At 43.3% G+C, this 21958-nt stretch overlaps 1 protein-coding gene across 2 annotated transcripts in view; it reads left to right on the top strand.

Annotated features, from left to right (window-relative positions):
* The first annotated feature begins 1146 nt into the window (after positions 1 to 1146).
* LOC143290010 (uncharacterized) overlaps positions 1147 to 21958 on the top strand; it is a 33768-nt gene continuing 12956 nt past the window's right edge. For both annotated transcript variants that reach the window (XR_013056311.1, XM_076599324.1), the window contains exons 1-4: positions 1147 to 1219; positions 9403 to 10737; positions 17364 to 17504; positions 20324 to 20482. Coding sequence is in view for 1 of the 2 variants with exons in the window: in XM_076599324.1 (XP_076455439.1) it covers positions 9457 to 10737; positions 17364 to 17504; positions 20324 to 20482 (1581 nt within the window). In the remaining variant the exon portion in view is untranslated. The remainder of the gene's footprint in view (positions 1220 to 9402; positions 10738 to 17363; positions 17505 to 20323; positions 20483 to 21958) is intronic.

Here is a 21958-nt window from a genome sequence, read left to right as displayed (position 1 = left end):
ACACCAGCCAAGCACACTGTCCAAACCTCAAAAGGAAACTTAGCCCACTGCCGCCTCACCAACGCCAAGGACACACCCAACAGTTTTCCATCATCACCACCAGAACACAGTACAGAAGCTCTTCATTTTTACCTAGAGCAATCATAGACTGGAACTGCCTGCCCCAAGTAGCTGTGGAGGCCAACACGCTTGACACTTTTTTGTCAAGGGTCTCCAAGCAGTAAACAACACTGCCAGTGGCACCCCCCCACCCCCACCCCCACACACCCCACGCCACCTCCCCCACCCCACCCGACCCTCTCCCACCCCAATCCCCAATCCCGTTACCTGCTGCCCCTCCTCACCCCCCAATTCCTCTGAGCAGCAGTGGAATGACGCCACCTTCACCTCTACCTCTTCTTCACATCATCAAGGAATACCAACTACAAAATAGTAGTAGCCAACCCGCCAGTTCTAGGTGCCAGAATAATTAGTTCATATGATTGTGGGCCCTCAACAATGAAGAAGAGAAGAAAAATAATGGGTACTCCAGGGGAGAGCATCCCAGTACCACAGGGAAGTGAAAGAGGAGAACAAAAGGTTACTTCCCCTCTATATATGGTTGCCAATGTACACAATATAGTTGACTAAAATGATGAAGATGATGCTAGCGATGGTGATGAAAAATAATGATGATATCAACTGGTAGGGATGTACCCAACACAGTTGTTCATATCCAATACATATTGTTCACATCCAGTTTGGATTATTTCAAAGATCAGCTCAGTTTTGAAGTCATATTGTAGTTATAGTTCTATGTAAATAAACGACAATTTACTCAAAGGACAAAATGTTCCAAAGCAATGGCCACAAGGGATTAAAATTGAACCCCCCACTGATGCAAACTCTTTCCATGATAACATTTTCACACAATTTTGTTTTTTGTTTTGTTGTCAGAAAAGAATTTAGGGCGGAAGTAACTGCAGAACCAAATGTTGTGTCTGCAATGTTGCTTGAGCTTTGACAACCCGCTACACGAACTGTTCAGCCAAATAAAGTCCTACCACAGCGAAACACTTCTCGAAACCAGGCAACCTTTGCGTACCACTGCGAACTCAACCGACCTTCCTTGACCACGTGATCCATGACGTCATCAACGCCCCCAATGGCTTATGGGTATTTCTCAGACGACAAGTGATCGGAAACGTCAGCAAAGTATTTGCAGCTTCTTCAAACAACAGTGAGTCTCTCTGTGTGCACGACACTACCATTTCATATGTTTGTTTCAAATGTATGTCTGTGACTGTTTGATGCGCAGATGGGAGTGATGTTTTGTTCATCGAAATATCACGGAGAGTTCCAGTTTTGTTGCGTTGCAAAGCCTACTTTCGGTTTTCACCCTTTTCCTTTCTTCGCCATACCATCAAAGGATATTATTTTTCCAATCACAGATAAAATGTAACACTAGTTTTCCCAAGATAATTTCCTGTGATATATTTTTTCAATGGCCAGGGATGTTTCTTGTCCTGAAGGGGTGAAGATGCCAGTTCAAAGACGTGAACATGTGGAGTGATGAAGGCTTTCTTTACTTCCTGGTTCTGGCCACAGGGGCGTCTTTGTAGTGGAACGAGGGTAATTAATTTTTGTTTTGCCAGTGCTGTGTTAACTTTGATGTTTCCGCATTAAGTGTTAATGTAGCTGTAAATTATGCAGATTATTTTTGCGTCTTGTATCACCGGGGTGTAGTATCTGTGCCTGACTGTTAACATCTCAACAGTGAACCTGCTAAGCTGTGCACACCCCCACCCGTCGGGATAATGCCATACTCTTGGCGACAGCGATGTATTCAACAGATACAGATACAGAGACAACAGAATTGATCAAATAATTGGAACCTGTTTTGTTTTTGTTTTTTTGTTTTTTAATGTGCTTTAATGTAAAATTCTGCACTGAGGAAAAAATAATCCAAAACATAAATATGTCATGAAAATTGATGAAACCGACTTAAGTGTTACTTCAGAGTGTGTTGAGGAAGAAGACCTGGGTGTTACATTTGATCAGGATTTTTCCTTTGATGCCCATTTCCGCTTTTTTCAGGCAGCTGTTGATAAAGTGAATTAAATATTGGCTATTATAAGGAGAACTTTTACTTTCATGGATAAAGATTTTTTTTAACCAATTTTTATAAGACAATTGTATGACAGATACTAGAATACAGCAATGTAATATGATATCCCAGACTTAAAAGACAATCAGTAGCAACTGAGTAGGTTCAGAGGAGAGCAACGAGAATGGTACCGGAACTCAGAGACTTAGATTACCACTGCCAGTTGACACAGTTCAATCTACATTCATTGAAATACAGATTCTTTAGAGGAGATATGATTCAGGTCTTCAAGGTCTCTAACAGCATTGATGATATTGACCATAACACTATTTTCTCAGCTGCTAACAAGTCTGATACAAACAGAAACTCAATACTAACCTTTATACCCAGTTTTGCAGGACTAATATCTGCAAATCATCTTTCAGCATCAGAGTTGTCAAAGGTTAGAATGCTCTGTCAAATGTAACAAAATCAGCTAAAAATATTAAGCAATTAAAAATATTGCAGACAGTGATTCTAGATCAGTTGTGCAGAAATATGACTTTGATGAATAATTATGTAGGCGAATTAGCTTGCAATTGCAAACCCTAAAACCAAATAATTATACCAAGAAAGGGCGTGGAAAGGTTGCAAGGCTTAGTTAATTTTTGCCCCAGATAGAATACCTGTTAATGGATCCCTTCAGTGGCCAGCACTGTACCCTGTTAATGGATTCCTTCAGTGGCCAGCACTGTACCCTGTTAATGGATTCCTTTAGTGTCCAGCACTGTACCCTGTTAATGGATTCCTTTAGTGGCCAGCACTGTACCCTGTTAATGGATTCCTTTAGTGGCCAGCACTGTACCCTGTTAATGGATTCATTCAGTGGCCAGCACTGTACCCTGTTAATGGATTCATTCAGTGGCCAGCACTGTACCCTGTTAATGGATTCCTTCAGTGGCCAGGACTGTACCCTGTTAATGGATTCATTCAGTGGCCAGCACTGTACCCTGTTAATGGATCCCTTTAGTGTCCAGCACTGTACCCTGTTAATGGATTCCTTTAGTGGCCAGCACTGTACCCTGTTAATGGATTCCTTCAGTGGCCAGCACTGTACCCTGTTAATGGATTCCTTCAGTGTCCAGTACTGTACCCTGTTAATGGATTCCTTCAGTGGCCAGCACTGTACCCTGTTAATTGATTCCTTCAATGGCCAGCACTATACCCTGTTAATGGATTACTTCAGTGGCCAGCACTGTACCCTGTTAATGGATTCCTTCAGTGTCCAGCACTGTACCCTGTTAATGGATTCATTCAGTGTCCAGCACTGTACCCTGTTAATGGATTCATTCAGTGGCCAGCACTGTACCCTGTTAATGGATTACTTCAGTGTCCAGCACCATACCTAATGATTTGTATTGATTGATTTCACAGTTTTTGTCCACAGCTGTGAATTTTGGAGTACAGGGTTTGCTTTGCAGGTGAGTTTGTGTTCTCCCAGGCTGAATGCTGTTGACAAGGCGACATCCTGCAGAATCTGTACAGCATTTGATTTAGGTCACATATATCCTGCAGTTCTGGCACTGTGTCATTTCAGAGATGGCAGACCGCTTTATCCATTTGGTTGCTGAATGCTGTTTTAAAGGATGTGATTGATGGGTATTGAACTTTGCTGAAATTCTTGTCAGCTTTTGTCTTGCTCCATGATACATTCCTTCATGAATAAAATGTCACTCTGAATCATACCGACAGGAGACATTTAGATATAAGTAATGTACCCTGTCTTGCAGTTGGCATACCCCCACCCCCACCCCGTTTCTTTTTAGCAGCAAATACAAAATCAATGAAAAGTATAAAGAATGCAGAATAAAAACCAATAGACCAGACTGATAGACTGATGTAAATTAGGAAGTTAGAAACATTGTACACAGCTGCTCAACATTGTCAGCTAGCCTTGCACGCATTTGTCCTAGTGGAAGTTGAAGTGCTGGCTGAAATGGGTCGTCAGTCCAGATACAGAGCTGTCTGATCCACGTTTGAGGTAATTTCGTCTTTGTTGTATTTCCTGCGACACCTTGCTGAAAGAAATACATTAAATGTTAAAATTCCCATATATACTTTTCCAGCCATCAGGACAGTGATTTCACATTCACTCTGTCTAGGGCTTGCCATAGGAAGGCGGGGTCCAATCTTCTCCTTCCAGCATTTTAGCCTTTCCTAAGTCAGACATACATTCACAGCTGTGTGGAGTAAAAAAAAAAAAAAAAAAAAAAAAAAAAAATCTAAGTACAGCGCCTTTTCCAAAGACACAACACAATGCTGAAATGGGGCCTGAAATCCTAGGCGCTCTCTGGTGAACATTGGATCTGAAATCAAATGCATAAGTGACTCCACCACGCCACCTTCTGTAGAAAAGCATATAACTTGGGATACTACTATTTTCACTGATCTTTCAAGTCAACACATGCACTTTCCTTTGCAGATGCATGCAGAAGATCATGCACATTAAAGATTCTGTAATTGATGTCAGAGTTTGGTAGGTTATACTTATAGAAACAAGAACATACCTGGCATACACCCACTGAAAATGGAACATGGCTGCCTGTATACATGGCAGGGGAAAAAAACAGTCATACACTTGAAAGCCCACTCATGGACATGCATAAGCAAGTAAATGTGGGAGTCGCAGCCCTTGAACAAAGAAGCAGACACAATACATGCACTAATATCCTCCTATTGAAATCTCTCCAGATTCAGTTAATTTTTCATGCCTCGAGTCCTTTTTTCTTTGATCTCCTAAAATCAGTCAGTGTTTCTGATTTCTGAAATGAATATGTTTCTCTATGATAAATCCATTTGACTTATTTCTGAATTCAGTCTGTTTTTCTCATCTCTGATTTCAAACAATTTTTGTTTTCTTTGAAGTCAATGCATTTGATATAAAAGAAATCTTTGACAGCAGTCCATTTTTCAGACTCCTGTATTCAGCTTGTGACAGCATCCAGTGAGTTAAAAGAAGGTTCATGGACATTTTTGACATAGTCTGCTATAGTGAACATGGGTGCAGCCTTAATGTCAGCTTGCAAAATATCGATTGATGTATGTCCAAGACTTTTCCTCCTTCATTTCTTTTTTCCTACCACTCTTTTCCTCTTTCCTTCATCCTTTTCTCATTTCTTTCTTTCCCTCTTTCCTTCCTCCTTTTCTCATTTCTTTCTTTCCCTCTTTCCTTCCTCCTTTTCTCATTTCTTTCTTTCCCCCTTTCCTTCCTCCTTTTCTCATTTCTTTCTTTCCCTCTTTCCTTCATCCTTTTCTCATTTCTTTCTTTCCCTCTTTCCTTCATCCTTTTCTCATTTCTTTCCCTCTTTCCTTCCTCCTTTTCTCATTTCTTTCTTTCCCTCTTTCCTTCATCCTTTTCTCATTTCTTTCTTTCCCTCTTTCCTTCATCCTTTTCTCATTTCTTTCTTTCCCTCTTTCCTTCATCCTTTTCTCATTTCTTTCTTTCCCTCTTTCCTTCATCCTTTTCTCATTTCTTTCTTTCCCTCTTTCCTTCCTCCTTTTCTCATTTCTTTCTTTCCCTCTTTCCTTCATCCTTTTCTCATTTCTTTCTTTCCCTCTTTCCTTCATCCTTTTCTCATTTCTTTCCCTCTTTCCTTCATCCTTTTCTCATTTCTTTCTTTCCCTCTTTCCTTCATCCTTTTCTCAATTCTTTCCCTCTTTCCTTCCTCCTTTTCTCATTTCTTTCTTTCCCTCTTTCCTTCACCCTTTTCTCATTTCTTTCTTTCCCTCTTTCCTTCCTCCTTTTCTCATTTCTTTCTTTCCCTCTTTCCTTCATCCTTTTCTCATTTCTTTCTTTCCCCCTTTCCTTCCTCCTTTTCTCATTTCTTTCCCTCTTTCCTTCCTCCTTTTCTCATTTCTTTCTTTCCCTCTTTCCTTCCTCCTTTTCTCATTTCTTTCTTTCCCTCTTTCCTTCCTCCTTTTCTCATTTCTTTCTTTCCCTCTTTCCTTCCTCCTTTTCTCAATTCTTTCTTTTCCCCTTTCCTTCATCCTTTTCTCATTTCTTTCTTTCCCCCTTTCCTTCATCCTTTTCTCATTTCTTTCCCTCTTTCCTTCCTCCTTTTCTCATTTCTTTCTTTCCCTCTTTCCTTCTTCCTTTTCTCATTTCTTTCCCTCTTTCCTTCCTCCTTTTCTCATTTCTTTCTTTCCCCCTTCATCCTTTTCTCATTTCTTTCTTTCCCTCTTTCCTTCCTCCTTTTCTCATTTCTTTCTTTCCCTCTTTCCTTCATCCTTTCTTTTCATGTATTCTTCTTCTTTTCTTCTTCTGCGTTCCCCAGGTCATGCTGTCAGATGGTCATTCCGGTCTGCAGCGCGAAGTCCGCTGTCCTCCGCAGTGGAGCAGGTGTTCCCCAGAGCTTCTCTTGGAGTTCCACTGCACAGGGCCAGGTTTCCCTCCTCAGTGTGCCAAAAGCTGGGCAGAGCTGTGATAAGTGCTCTGGTGTCTGCGAACCTGTGTGGATTGGGCATTCATCAGTAGGGGGTGGTCTCAGTCTGTAGAGGTGTGAAAGGAGCCTGCAATGTCCAGTTGTCAGTCAGAAGAAGACTACTTGCTGTGCTCTGTGTGAAGTCCAGAGAGCATCCTCCTCCCATCCAGTTTGGTGTTTGTTTCTCCATTGCTCTCTGAACTGGTTCTTCACGATTGCTCGTGGTTCTCTGTATCAGATAGGATGGACAGTGTGTTCCATTTTGCTGCCTGCCCTTGAGAGCCTGTCAGCCTCCTCATTTCCACTGACTCCACAGTGCGATGGGATCCACTGGAGGGTCAGCAGTGTCCTCTGGTTCAGTGTCCCCAGTGCCTGCCTCATGTCTCACAGGATCTGGCTTTCTTCTCCTGCAAGGAGACTTTGCAGTTCATCGAGATGACTGTGTGTGTTGGCAGCTTTTCTCTGGAATTCAGAGTCTGTGCTGCATGAAGCAGTGCACAAGTCTCCACTCTGTAGTTTGTGGACAGCTGACCTGTGGGGATGGACCTTGTGACACGGCTGCTGTCTGGGAATTTAATGAGAAACCATTTTTACAGCACTCTGCAGAGCCATCCGTGTAGACATGGGGCCATCTGTCACATGGGTAGTACAATACAATACATCTTTATTAATCCCACTGGAAATTACATGTGCATTCAGACGTTCGTCACTCACACCAATCAGTCTCTCAGCCCAAAGTCGAGTCTAACATAATTTTTGTTGTTATGTGTGAACATAGCAAAATTTTAACTTAAAAATGAAAAGACTGAATTAAATATGAAAGTGATAAAAACTTAACAGCTTGCTTTATAACACAGTAAGAGAAATTATAACATGTATTTCAAAGAAAACTAAGGAGCGCTATTTCTGGTAAAAGAAATTATAACATATGTCTTAAAGAAAAACTAAGGAGCGCTATTTCTGAATAGGGGACTCTAAACCTACCACTTCTGTCCTCCCGTTTGCTGTTAAAGTCTGAGTAAAGAGGGTGAGTTTCATCGTCAAAAATTGTATAAAACCTGTCTGTCATCTTTTTCTGGTACACGTCGTCAAAACTGTCTTGTCTTCTGCCCACCACCCCACTTGCTTTTCTAATGATCTTATGAAGTCTGTCTTTATTCTGTTTGGTCACATTCCCACCCCAGCACACAGAACCATAAAACAGAACACTGGAAACAACAGAACAATAAAACATTTCTAGCAGCTGCTTACATATGTTGAAAGATTTCAGTTTCCTGAGGCAATACATTCAACTGTTTACTTTTTTTACCATTGAATCTGAGTGTTCATTCCATGAAAGTTTGTTGCCAATAATTACGCCAAGGTATTAATATGTGTTGACCTGTTAAACAGTCTCTCCTTTGATGACAGTCTGATTGATACTTGGTTTCTTCTTCCTGTAATCAGTAACTAGTTCTGTTGTTCTTGTAACATATAACTCTAAAAAGTTATCATCACACCAAGTTGTAAAATTGTCCATCTCTTGTCTGTACTCAGTGTCGTCGTCATCAGTTACAAGTCCTGTCAGAGCTGAATCGTCAGCGAACTTGATGAGTGGACACGATGCTGCGCCTACTCCTGCAGTCAGCTGTGTACAAAGTAAAAAGGAAGGGTGACAGTGCAGTGCCCTGGGAAGCACCAGTATTAGTGTACAAAACACTGGAAAGAGAGTCCTTAGTTTTTACAAATTGGGGTCTGTTGGTAAGGTAGTCTGAAATGCATAAGATAGTTGGTGAACTAATTTTCATCTGTAAAAGTTTATTAGCCAAAAGGTGGTGCTGAATAGTGTTGAACGCACTTGAGAAGTCAAAACACATCAGTTGGATGTATGTGCCAGGCCTGTGTAAATGTTCATATGCCTTATTAAAACAAACAACAAAGCGTCATCAACATTTCTGTTTCTCCTGCAAGCAAACTGTAGAGGGTCTGAAAAGTCCTTTACTAATCCCTGTAAGTGAATGAAAACAACTCTAATGAATGTCCTCATAATGGCAGTGTTAGAGCCACAGGATGAAGGTCATTCATGCATTTAACAGGTGTTTTCTTTGGAACTGAAACAATGCATGATGTTTTCCATATGAGGGGTATTTTACACTGGGGCAGTGACTGATTAAAAATGACTGTAAAAATTCTGTAAAGTTGTTCTGCATCCAGCATCTGGAGGGTCAAGTTCCTCAGTTCTGCATCAATGTGGCTATCCTTCCTGCCTACTCCAGGAACATGGAGGACTATGTTCAGCTCCTCTGACTTCCACTCCTCATAGTCCTGTAGGGATTCCACCTGTTGTTGTTGGGGAAGCAGGACACTAGTAAGATGTCGTTGGTTCGTCTTTACAAGGTGGTTCAGACTTTATCTCTTTTATCGGTTCTTTGTTGGTTCCTGGAGCCTAGCATTCAATAGATGGGATGGCAGTCTCTTCATCTTTTCTGCTTGATGCAGCATCTTTTCATTTCGCCGTTCGTCCAGTGAGTGCAGCTGTGCCATCTTTCCCATTGCAGGGATGGGCACTGTTTTCATTCCTCCTGTGATTAGCCAGAGGCCTGTGTTTTGGACCTTGGTGGGCCGGGCTGTGTTTGTCTTGGCAGCTGTTGACCAGGATGTTGAGGCATACTCAAGATGGGGTCACAGAACCTGTATACCCCTGGGTCAAGATCTTTGAGTTTGCTCCCCATTTTGTGCCAGCAAGTTTTTTCATCACAGCCATCTTCTTCACTGCCTTATGTATTCATTTATCCATTCATCCATCCATTCATTCATTCATTCAGTCTCTGTCTGTTTGTCTACTCAGTTCATACTGTATATTTCTTCTTTCACTAGGTTGACCAGACTACTGAAGGGGTGTCTGCGTACTCCACCTGTCAGCATCCGATCATGGCTTCTGCATTTCCTGCCGACTCTGATGACAGTTTGACGTGTAGTGTGTGCCACGACTATTTTAAAAACCCAAAGCTGCTCCCTTGTGGTCATCTGATGTGTCATGACTGTATTTTATCTTGGTTAGAGTCAAAAGAGAGTGCGGGCTGCCCTCTGTGCAGAGCCAGTGTTGTGGGTGCTGACAGCGGAGGAGATTTAAAGGAAATTGCCAACGCTTTGCCCACGGACCTGTCTATGGTCCACTTGGTGGAAGCTGAGCAACTGCTGCACAAGCAGCACCAGTGCTGTGCCTGTGCAGTCTCTGTGGCCACAAGTCTGTGCCTCAGCTGCAGAGACATGATGTGCAAATCCTGTGCAAAGCTGCACACAAGATTTTCAATTTCCAAAAATCATGTTGTCGATGCACTGTCCAGCCTGACGCCAGAAAAACTGGCTGCAAACCAACGTCCGCCCACCTGTGTGCACCATGGCAATGAGGTGTGTACCCTGTACTGCCCAACCCACGAGGAGTTGATTTGCCACACCTGTGCCGTGACCCGTCACCGACAGTGCCAGGAAGTGAAGGAATTGGAGGAGAAGGTGTCTGAGGCACACGCCGTGCTGGCAGAGCTGGTGAAGAAGCTGAAGGAAGGACAGGTCCTGATGAACCACAACATTGAGCAGCTGGACCAGCACCTGCAAGAGACGGAGAAGAAGATACAGACCTTGATAGCAGAGATTGACGCTGTTTGTGACAAGCTGGAGTCGGCTGTCAAGGAGTGTCGGCGCCATCTGAAGGAGCTGGTTCACAGGGCCGGTGCCGAGGTGAAGGACGCGGTGCAGGACGGGAAGACCTACTTGCTCCAGCAGAAAGGCAAGGTGACGTGCCACAGCATTGTGGCAGAGCGAAGCCAAGAGATCGGAACACACGATGAGGTCACGACCATGACGGCCGTGATGAAGTCCCGTGTGGACGACATGGACCTCAGCGCCACCTTGCCTGCAGACTTCAAGGTGGTTTCTGCCGTGAAGATGGAGATCAGCCCACAGGTGGTGTCTGAAGTGGAGGCAAAGTTGAGAGAACTGGCTCAAGTCCAGTGTATCCCTGCTGATATCAAGGCACAGTCTGCTGATGTTAGGGCACAGCCTGCTGATGTTAGGGCACAGTCTGCTGATGTCAGGGCACAGTCTACTGATGTCAGGGCACAGTCTACTGATGTTAGGGCACAGTCTGCTGATGTTAGGCCACAGTCTGCTGATGTTAGGGCACAGTCTGCTGATGTCAGGGCACAGCTAAAGGTGATAGTCATTTTAGTTTTTGCCTCTCTGATTTTTTACTCTTTCACAGTTGGGAGAGGGGAGTTAGACTTTAGATGTGTCTGTTTGTTGTTGTTTGATTTTATAGATGAATAAGGAAAAGTTTCTTCTATGATTTAACATACATATGTGTGTGTGTGTGTGTGTGTGTGTGTGTGTGTGTGTGTGTGTGTGTGTGTGTGTGTGTGTGTGTGTGTGTGGAGGCATGCACACGTTTCCATTTATGTCTGTATTCAGTATACAATATGCTAATTTTCTGCATTAGTTCTGTTACGGATGTTATCTCAGTGGGGGTGTCAGTTCATGTCAGCAGTGGCATCTGTTTAACTTGAATTTGTGGGAGGACGAGAAATCTGCTTGTGTTCACCAATATCTGTGTTCAGAAAATACTTAAACAAACAAACAAAAAACAAAAATTGAAGAGTGTTTTTCAGGAATGTGAAACTTGCTTGGTAAAACCAGGTTGATTATTGTATTATCCATATTTGTGTTAATTAACTAGATTCCTCTGCAAATTTTGGATGTAATCATTGTGATAATGCACCAGAGTTATAGAACTTGACTTTGTTCAGTCAAATATGAGGAATGAAGTTATTTTCCTGTGAAAGGTGAAAAGTCATTCATTGAGTCAGATGCAATGCAAGGTAGTACTCATCACTATTTCAGTCATTCAGTGTAGGAAGTGCTCACAGTGGTGTCTTGTATGTGGGTAACAACACAGACTGCATGTACATGTACAAAACAAGTGTGATCAATGTAAGAATGCATCTTAAATTCATTTCATACCATACCATACCATGCCATACCACGCCATGCCATACCATACCATGCCATGCCATGCCATACCATGCCATGCCATACCATACCATGCCATGCCATGCCATGCCATACCATACCATACCATGCCATACCATAGCGTACCATACCATACCATACCATGCCATACCATGCCATACCATACCATACCATGCCATACCATAGCGTACCATACCATACCATACCATGCCATACCATGCCATACCATACCATACCATACCATACCGTACTACCATACCATACCATACCATGCCATACCATACCATACCATACCATACCATACCATGCCATACCATACCATACCGTACTACCATACCATACCATACCATACCATACCATACCATATATGTCAGGTCAGGTCATTAGATCTGCTACTGGTAACCTGTAATCCAGTACAACCTGTTCAGGGTCGGGTTGCCGGCGACTAAACCGGCACTCCCACCGCTCCCTTCCAGGACTGGTGAGGCGGGTGGCTAGACACCCTTATGGAGATCCATAAAAGGGCGTTGGCTCAGGAGAGCCACCGACGGCCATCTAGCTCCACCGTGCTGTGTGCATGCCACACGCAGTTGGCCCCCAGGGTGTGTCTACCCATGCATGCGAAGTCTGGATCCGGCAGAATCTGCGGAAGAAACTTATCGGTTCAACGGAGAAGAAGGCGGTTACAGCAACGCACTGTGGAGTGCAGAGAGCAAGATGACACACCGAAAGGATATCTTGGTCATCCACTGCATCCGTGCTCATCCTCCAGTCGTCTCGACTTAGTCTTGCCACTGGAAATTGGTGGACCCGGACGAGAGAGTGAGGTTGACGTTGCGCAACTCCTCTTCACTTTAAACAAACTCATCGCGCAAGTCATCAGTCATCCAAAATGACCTTTCATCCTTCATCATTTCATCACCCCCAAGTCCTGTGGCGACAGGCGAGCGACGAAACGACAGGTGTGGGTACACTGGCAGTCGCAGTCGCAGACCTGCATGCAGGCGGCTCAGGCCATAGGGTCGTTCTTCGTCGACAGGAGCAGCGATGGAGCTCGGCAGCCGTCTGAGCGTCTGAGCAGCCCTCTTTAGGAATGCACTGCTCACCTCCCTGGCATGAGGAAGGGACTAGAAAAGGTGCCCTAAAAATTGCCTGCTCCATATCACCCTGGCCAGCATACCGCGGCTGGCGGGGACCCTACATCAGCGGTCGAAACAAGAAAGAAAAGAAAAACACAAGGATCGTTCCTCTCACCATTGGTGCTTGGAACATAAGGACTCTCCTGGACAGAGATAACGCGGACAGACCCCAAAGGAGAACGGCACTAGTTGCATCCAAACTCGCCAGATACAACATTGACATCGCAGCCTTGAGTGAGACTCGGCTTGCAGGCGAAGGCGAGCTCTGTGAACAGGGATCTGGTTACACCTTCTTCTGGAGTGGACGAGGAAGCGAAGAGCGACGTGAGGCTGGCGTTGGTTTTGCAGTAAAAACAGCACTTGTCAGCAAGCTAGCTGGAATCCCAAAGGGAGTCAACGATAGGCTTATGACCATGAAACTCCCACTGGCTTCTGGCCAGAAGCACCTCACCATTGTCAGTGCCTACGCCCCAACCATGACCAACCCGGATGAAGTGAAGGTGAAGTTCTACGAGGACCTTCACTCTGTCATTGCTGCTATCCCTAAAGCAGACAAGCTCATCATTCTTGGGGACTTCAATGCTAGAGTTGGCTCTGACTACATCTCCTGGGATGGAGTGATTGGAAAGCACGGTGTGGGCCACTGCAACCCAAATGGATTGCTTTTGCTTCAGACCTGTGCAGAGCACGAACTGCTGATAACCAACACAGTTTTCTGCCTCCCTACCCATAACAGGACGTCATGGATGCACCCTCGCTCAAAGCATTGGCATCTCATCGATTATGTCATCGTCCGGAAAAGGGATAGGCAAGATGTACGTGTAACAAAGACCATGTGCGGCGCCGAGTGTTGGACAGACCATCGCCTTGTAGTCTCGAAGCTGAATATTCGAATCCAGCCCAAGAGACGCCCCCAAGGCCAGAAGGCTCCAAAACGGCTCAACATCGCTAAGCTGAAAAACATCACCATCAAACAGTCCTTTGTGGAGCTGCTGGAAGATCGTCTGGAATTCGCCTCTCTGGACAACCAGAATGTGGAGTCTGACTGGAGGACCCTGCGTGAGCTGATCTATAGTACAGCTTCAGAGACCCTGGGACCCATGACCAGAAAGCACAAAGACTGGTTTGATGAAAACTGTGATGAAATCAAGCAGCTTCTGGATGAGAAACGCCGTCTGCATCAAGCCTACCTGAGCAACCCAAAGTCCACATCAAAAAAGGATGCGTACGATGCCATCCGCAGGACTGTTCAGCAAAAGTTACGCCAGATGCAGGATAAGTGGCTGAGTGACAAAGCTGATGAGATCCAGGGATATGCTGACAGGCACGATATGAAGAGGTTCTATGATGCCTTAAAAGAAGTCTACGGCCCCACATCCTCAGGATCATCCCCCCTCCTCAGTGCAGATGGGAATACCTTGATCACCGAGAAGGAGAAAATTCTCGAACGCTGGGCTGAGCACTTCAACAGTGTCTTAAATCGCCCTTCCTCCATAAATGATGAAGCCATAGACCGTCTCCCACAAGTCCCCATCAACGAAGCACTGGACGATCTGCCAACACTTCTTGAGACCCAGAAAGCAATCCATCTGCTATACAGTGGCAAAGCACCTGGCTCAGACTCCATACCAGCAGAGGTCTACAAGAATGGAGGCACTGTGCTGACTGAGAAGCTCCATCAGCTGTACTCACTCATGTGGAAAGAAGAGACGATCCCCCAGGATTTCAAAGATGCATCTATCATTCACTTGTACAAGCGAAAGGGGAACCGGCAAGCCTGTGATAACCATCGGGGCATTTCCTTGCTCTCCATCGCAGGCAAGATACTCGCCAGGATCCTACTAAACCGCCTCACAGCACACCTTGACCAAGGTCATTTGCCTGAGAGCCAATGTGGATTTCGGAAAGAGCACGGAACCACCGACATGGTGTTTGCTGCAAGGCAGCTGCAAGAGAAATGTCAGGAGCAAAATGCTGATCTGTTCTCCACCTATGTCGACCTCACTAAGGCCTTCGACACTGTGAGTAGAGAGGGACTGTGGAAGATCATGGCCAAGTATGGATGCCCTCGGAAATTTATTTCCTTGGTCAGCCAATTCCATGAAGGCATGCAGGCTCGAGTCCAGGACAATGGCGAAACATCTGCTCCTTTTGCTGTCACAAATGGTGTCAAGCAAGGCTGCGTCCTGGCTCCAACACTGTTCAGCCTCATGTTCTCTGCAATGCTTACTGGTGCCTTCAGAGATGGCGATGTTGGAATCGGCCTAAAGTACCGAACAGATGGCAAGTTGTTTAACCTCAGAAGGCTTCAAGCAAAAACAAAGGTCATGACAGACATCATCAGAGACTTTTTGTTTGCTGATGATTGTGTCCTCAACACTGGATCTGAAGCTGACATGCAACTCAGCGTTGACAAATTTGCCACTGCCAGCAGGAACTTCAGCCTTTCCATCAGCACGAGGAAAACTGAAGTTCTCCATCAGCCAGCCCCAGGGAAACCCTACGTTGAGCCCAACATCACAGTCAACGGTCAGAGACTCAGTGCGGTGGAGCGGTTCACATACCTTGGCAGCACACTGTCACGAAATGCGACCATCGACTATGAAGTGGACGTCAGGATTGCAAGAGCAAGCGCAACTTTTGGTAGACTCAATGCAAATGTCTGGAACAGAAGAGGCATTAGTCTTGAGACCAAGCTAAAGGTCTACAGAGTAGTAGTTCTCCCCACACTACTGTACGCCTGCGAAACTTGGACAGTGTACCAACGACATGCCAAGAAGCTGAACCACTTCCACACAACATGCCTCAGGAAGCTACTGAACATCAAGTGGCAAGACAGGACCCCAGACACAGAGGTGCTCGCAAAAGCCACCCTTCCCAGCATCTTCACCATCCTGATGCAGTCCCAGCTTCGCTGGGCTGGACATGTGGCGCGCATGCCAGACCATCGGCTGCCCAAAAGGCTCTTCTATGGCGAGCTGCAACAAGGGAAGAGATCACACGGAGGTCAGAAGAAACGCTTCAGAGATACTCTGAAAGTCTCTCTGAAAGCGTTTGATATCAACCCTGACTCCTGGGAGGAATCTGCAGTGGACCGTGACAAATGGCGCGTTGCTGTGCACAAAGGCGCCAAGTTGTGCGAGGCCAACAGGACTGCTGCAGCTGTTCAGAAGAGGCAGGCCAGAAAGTCACGGGCAAACAAGCTCCCTGACAATGGTATGCCTGTCTTTGTCTGCCCCAATTGTCAGCAAACATTTCGTGTGCAGATTGGACTATTCAGCCATCTGCGCATTCACAGATAGATTCATGAGCATCCTCCCCTCCACCCCACCACCACCCTCCCCCCATCCCCCAGCAGGATGACAACGATGGTCATCATCGATCTCGATGGACACACACCACCACCATACCATACCATACCATACCACGCCATACCATACCATACCATACCATAACATACCACACCATACCAAACCATACCATACCATACCATACCATACCGTACCACACCATGCCATACCATACCATACCATACCATGCCATACCATACCATACCATACCATACCATATCGTACCATACCATGCCATACCATACCATACCATACCATACCATACCATGCCATACCATGCCAGTTAACCTCAGTTATAACAGTATGACATATGTCTTTTTGCCCAGTATAAAAGTAGAGCATTATCATTTGTCTTTGGTCACCTTTGCTGCAGTTATAACCAAACACATCTAAAAACACATCTAAAACATCACACTTACAAAAGATACACCATCACAACGCCCAAAAAGAAATTGTTTTAACCAGTAGACATTTTACATAAAGAAAGGGATTGTTAGCACTGGTATTATGAAAATTTGTGAACACATGTATACACACACTCCACCCCGCCCCCCTCCCTCCGCACACATATATCTCTGCAGCAAGTACACTTACACACACAGACACGCACATTCTCACACCCCCACACACATGCACACACACACTTAGACCTATCCCCTCGCCCCCCACACACAAATGCCCCCCATACACACACACACACACACACACACACACACACACACTTATAGAATTAATTAAAACATTAGACTCATAAGATATCATCAAAATCCATGAAAAGAAGTTCAACATAAAGCTTTTCAATTTTTACATGTAAAATAATGATAAACACTAACACTTTTTTTTTTATCTATACCAAATTGTACAGTTACTATTCCATGTCAAGCCATATTATGTATGGTTGGGGTTGGTAAGGTTTAGAATAATGTCAATGTTTAGATATCATTATTCTACATGAAATAATTGAAATGTCTAATGCTAGAATTCTTTTTGTCGATTGTGATAATGTTTGTTTTTTGTGTGATGTTTTAGATGGATCATATTCTAATTGTTAGTGTGTGCTTGTGGTGTGGTGTGGTGGTGGTGGTGGTGGTGGTGGTGGTGGTGGTTGTGTGTGTGTTTGTGTGTGTGTGTTGTTTATTTGTTATCGCTTTGTGTGTGTGTGTGGGGGGGGGAAGTGGGGGTGTATTGTATATGTTTTCTGGTTGTGTGTGTGTATGTGTGTGTGTGTGAGTGTGCACGCGCGTGCAGAAGAACACAGGATGAAGGTTAAAGTAATAAAAGGTTTTCTTATAATCCAGTTGTTTTACTGGAAATTATGTTGCAGGTGACTACATGGAGATTCCATGACAACCATGGCCAAGGCATTGTCCTCTCCAACAACTGTCAGACTGCAGGTCGAGTGCTTGCTTTCGATGATGGTATTGTGATGTCACGTGACCCCATGGAGGTGAACAGGCTGTACCAGGTAGGACCCCAAACAGGACACACCTTTCAGTGTACATGGATCACTGCACTGCATTTGTGGGCTGCCATCAGTTCCTTGTGCATTCAGTTACATGAGTGGGCTTTTATGGATGTCAGCGTTTTTCTGTCCACTCTTTCAGCAGGTGGCCATGTTATTCACAGGAAGAGTTTGTTGGTTTTGTGGTTGTGGTTTGTTTGGGATTTCTGAAAGTTACTGTATCACATAATTTCTGTAGCACACCAGACAGTACGCACGTGGCAGGACATGCAAACACAATGGACACGCAAGAAGACTTTGATGGACGGGAAAAATAACTGGAAATCTGATCAGAAATCTACTGGAAGTCTGCAAATTATTTGAAATCCTGACCCTGGATTAGGATTACAACGGATTTCCAATCCTCACTTTCAGTGTGCTGCATGGACACCAATGGCTGTAGCAAATACACACCAAAGTGCAGGAGAGAAGTATGAAATGAATTTCAAGATAAGTTAACATCATTCAAAATAAGTTTCAGAAGCATATAAAATTATATAATGAAATATCTTTTCATACAAAATACACAGAAGTACAAATTTGAATGGAAAAAAGACCAGAAAAGAAGACCAAATTACAAGTCAAGGAAGGCAACTAAAAAAATCAGAAATCGGCTGTTTGTCTTAAACCCAACTGATGGGTTCTTCTCCCTGTAAATGTATGTTAAATTGATATTACATTTGGGATATTACACTAACTTTTCTGAAAGCTGGCATACACTATAGAGTCTCTTTGAACAGTGATTTCTCACTGAGTTTGATAAAGTTGAAACTGACGGGGTTTCAGAGATGGCTGTAGGATTTCAGATGTAACAGAAATGATAAAAAAGCTGTGTTCCCCACAAACCCTGGTTTTGCTGTGTGAGCTTTCTGTCAGCTGGAGACTTTCCTCAGACAGCTGAAGCTTTAGAGGTTTGACATCCCTGGGGCAAGATGTCCTCCCTGTGTCCCTTGGTGTCAGTGTTGATCCACTGGTGTTGTGGAGGTCACTGACAGGATCCGTTTCTCTCTTCATGTTCAGCCCTGCAGCACTGACAAGAACAAAGACAGCTTGTCTGTTCAAAAGGTCCACATGTTCAGAAGTGAACCATCATTCAAAAGGCCCACATGTTCAGAAGTGAACCATCATTCAAAAGGTCCACATGTTCAGAAGTGAACCATCATTCAAAAGGCCCACATGTTCATATATATATATTGATGTGTTTATATTGATATGAATACATTTTTCTTATTATTTATCCCAAGTGAAATGTGTGGATGTAATTAATTCTTTATTGAAGTAGTTGTGCTTAGGAATTGAATAAAAAGTATTGTATTACTTGGATGGCAGTGGTAAAAAAAAAATTATGGGTCACAAATGTTTGTCGGTGTCTAAATTCTGAATGTTTCTCTTCTGCATAAGACAGCCAAGGTGTCCAATGTCTTCTAGGATTCTTAAGACCTTAACAAGTTATTGGTTGTAGGTGGCAGAACTGGCATGAACATACATACATATTATATATATACAGGTGTTTCTCTTTCTTCTTTTTCTTCTTCTTCTTCTTCTTCCTCTCTCTCTCTCTCTCTCTCTGTCTCTGTCTCTCTCTGTGTCTGTGTCTCTCTGTGTCTCTCTCTCTGTCTCTGTCTCTCTCTGTCTCTCTCTCTCTCTCTATCCACTAGTGGTACACTGGTGGCAGATTTGCTCAGTATAGACTTTTTAAGACCGCATATTTAGTTGAGCAATATTTTCCAATTAGAATGAACACACACATTAAATGCACATTGACTGAATTCAGATTGGGCATTTTTGATATTGCACATCACCTACTTTAGATACAAGTCCAAAAGTGAACATGAACTAAGATGTTGCCTATGTAACACACAGAAGAGAAGCTCACTTTTTTTTGTAAAGGTGCCTTACCCAGCTTGACCTTAGATTGAAGCTTATTGAACCCAGTTATTATATCAACCCTTGCAGCTTTAGATTAAATTAGTTGTTGTCAACTCTTGAAATGAGACTACACTGTATGGACTCAGTACTTATATATATATACAAATCTTTGAAGAGGCTGAATATAATGACACCATATCATGACATTTTTTTGCCTGTGATGGATGTGTTTAAAACATTACTGTGTGATCAGTTATATTTCCAATATTACATTGTACTTGTGCCACACCCCTTCAGAAAGGGGCTTTGGTCTTCAATTGAATAAAATAGTTCAATTGTTTGTTTGGTTCTCTCTAGCATTTCCCACAGTCTGTTCACCCAACAATTCACCACTTAAGTCCTCTTCATGATGCCTTGAAAACATCATAATAATGTGTGTGTGTGTGTGTGTGTGTGTGTGTGTGTGAATGCGATGTGTGGTGTGTATGTGTGTGTGTGAATGTGATGTGTGGTGTGTATGTCTGTGTGTGTGTGTGTGTGTGTGTGTGTGTGTATGTGTGAATGCGATGTGTGGTGTGTATGTGTGTGTGTGTGTGAATGCGATGTGTGGTGTGTATGTGTGTGTGTGTGTGTGTGTGAATGCGATGTGTGGTGTGTATGTGTGTGTGTGTGAATGCGATGTGTGGTGTGTGTGTGTGTGTGTGTGTGTATGGTGTGCGTGTGTGTGTGTGTGTGTGTGGTGTGTGTGTGTGTGTGTGTGTGTGTGTGTGTGCGAGTGATCTGCGTGTGTGTGTATGTATGTGTGTATGTGTGTGTGTGTGTGGTGTTTGTGTGTGAGTGATGCGTGGTGTGTGGTGTATATGTGTATGAGTGGTGTGTGTGTGTGTGTGTGTGTGTGTGTGTGTGTTTTTCAGGTGGAGATAAATGAAATCAGTGAATGGGGTTACCTGCCCGACATGGTGGGTGTGGCACTGCAGGCCCCAGACACCATCAGACTGCCCGACAGTGTCTATCATGATTCATCCTTTGCCATTGTGATTGACCACAGCAGTGTGTTGAATCAAGGCAGAGAGGTAGGAACATGTAGATTGTCCTCTTGACTGTGGCCGAGGGAATCTCTTTTTTTGGTTCCTCCCTCTTTTCACTTTGGCTTTTGATTTCTTTCTTTCTTTCTTTTGTTTTTTCTTTTTTTCTTTCTTTTTTTTAATTATTATTATTTTTTTTTATATATTCCTTTCTCCTTCCATCTGTCTGGGTCTTTTGTTTTTTCATTCTCTTTCCATCTATATAGGTCTTGTTTTTTGTTGTTGTTTTTTCATTCTCCTACCATCTATATAGGTCTTGTTTTTTGTTGTTGTTTTTCATTCTCCTACCATCTATATAGGTCTTGTTTTTTGTTGTTGTTTTTCATTCTCCTACCATCTATATAGGTCTTGTTTTTTGTTGTTGTTTTTCATTCTCCTACCATCTATATAGGTGTTGTTGTTTGTTTGTTTGTTTCATTCTCCTACCATCTCTTTAGGCCTTTTGTTGTTGTTGCTGTATTTTTCGTTTTTGTTGTTTGTCTGTTTTTTGTTGTTGTTTTGTAATTTCCCCTCACTCCCCCTATCTGTGTAGATCCAGTGTATTAATTTTTGTTGTTGTTTTGTAATTTCCCCTCACTCCCCATATCTGTGTAGATCCAGTGTATTAATTTTTGTTGTTGTTTTGTAATTTCCCCTCACTCCCCATATCTGTGTAGATCCAGTGTATTAATTTTTGTTGTTGTTTTGTAATTTCCCCTCACTCCCCATATCTGTGTAGATCTGGTGTATTAATTTTTGTTGTTGTTTTGTAATTTTCCCTCACTCCCCATATCTGTGTAGATCCAGTGTATTAATTTTTGTTGTTGTTTTGTAATTTCCCCTCACTCCCCCTATCTGTGTAGATCCAGTGTATTAATTTTTGTTGTTGTTTTGTAATTTCCCCTCACTCCCCCTATCTGTGTAGATCCAGTGTATTAATTTTTGTTGTTGTTTTGTAATTTCCCCTCACTCCCCATATCTGTGTAGATCCAGTGTATTAATTTTTGTTGTTGTTTTGTAATTTTCCCTCACTCCCCATATCTGTGTAGATCTGGTGTATTAATTTTTGTTGTTGTTTTGTAATTCCCCCTCACTCCCCATATCTGTGTAGATCCAGTGTATTAATTTTTGTTGTTGTTTTGTAATTTTCCGTGTAGATCTAGTGTATTAATTTTTGTTGTTGTTTTGTAATTTCCCCTCACTCCCCATATCTGTGTAGATCCAGTTTATTAATTTTTGTTGTTGTTTTGTAATTTCCCCCTCACTCCCCATATCTGTGTAGATCCAGTGTATTAATTTTTGTTGTTGTTTTGTAATTTTCCCTCACTCCCCATATCTGTGTAGATCCAGTGTATTAATTTTTGTTGTTGTTTTGTAATTTCCCCTCACTCCCCATATCTGTGTAGATCTAGTGTATTAATTTTTGTTGTTGTTTTGTAATTTCCCCTCACTCCCCCTATCTGTGTAGATCTAGTGTATTAATTT

This window comes from Babylonia areolata, chromosome 14 (assembly GCF_041734735.1).
Source record: "Babylonia areolata isolate BAREFJ2019XMU chromosome 14, ASM4173473v1, whole genome shotgun sequence".
NCBI classification, from domain to species: Eukaryota; Metazoa; Mollusca; class Gastropoda; order Neogastropoda; family Buccinidae; genus Babylonia; species Babylonia areolata.
This window is presented reverse-complemented; position numbering and strand designations above follow the sequence as displayed.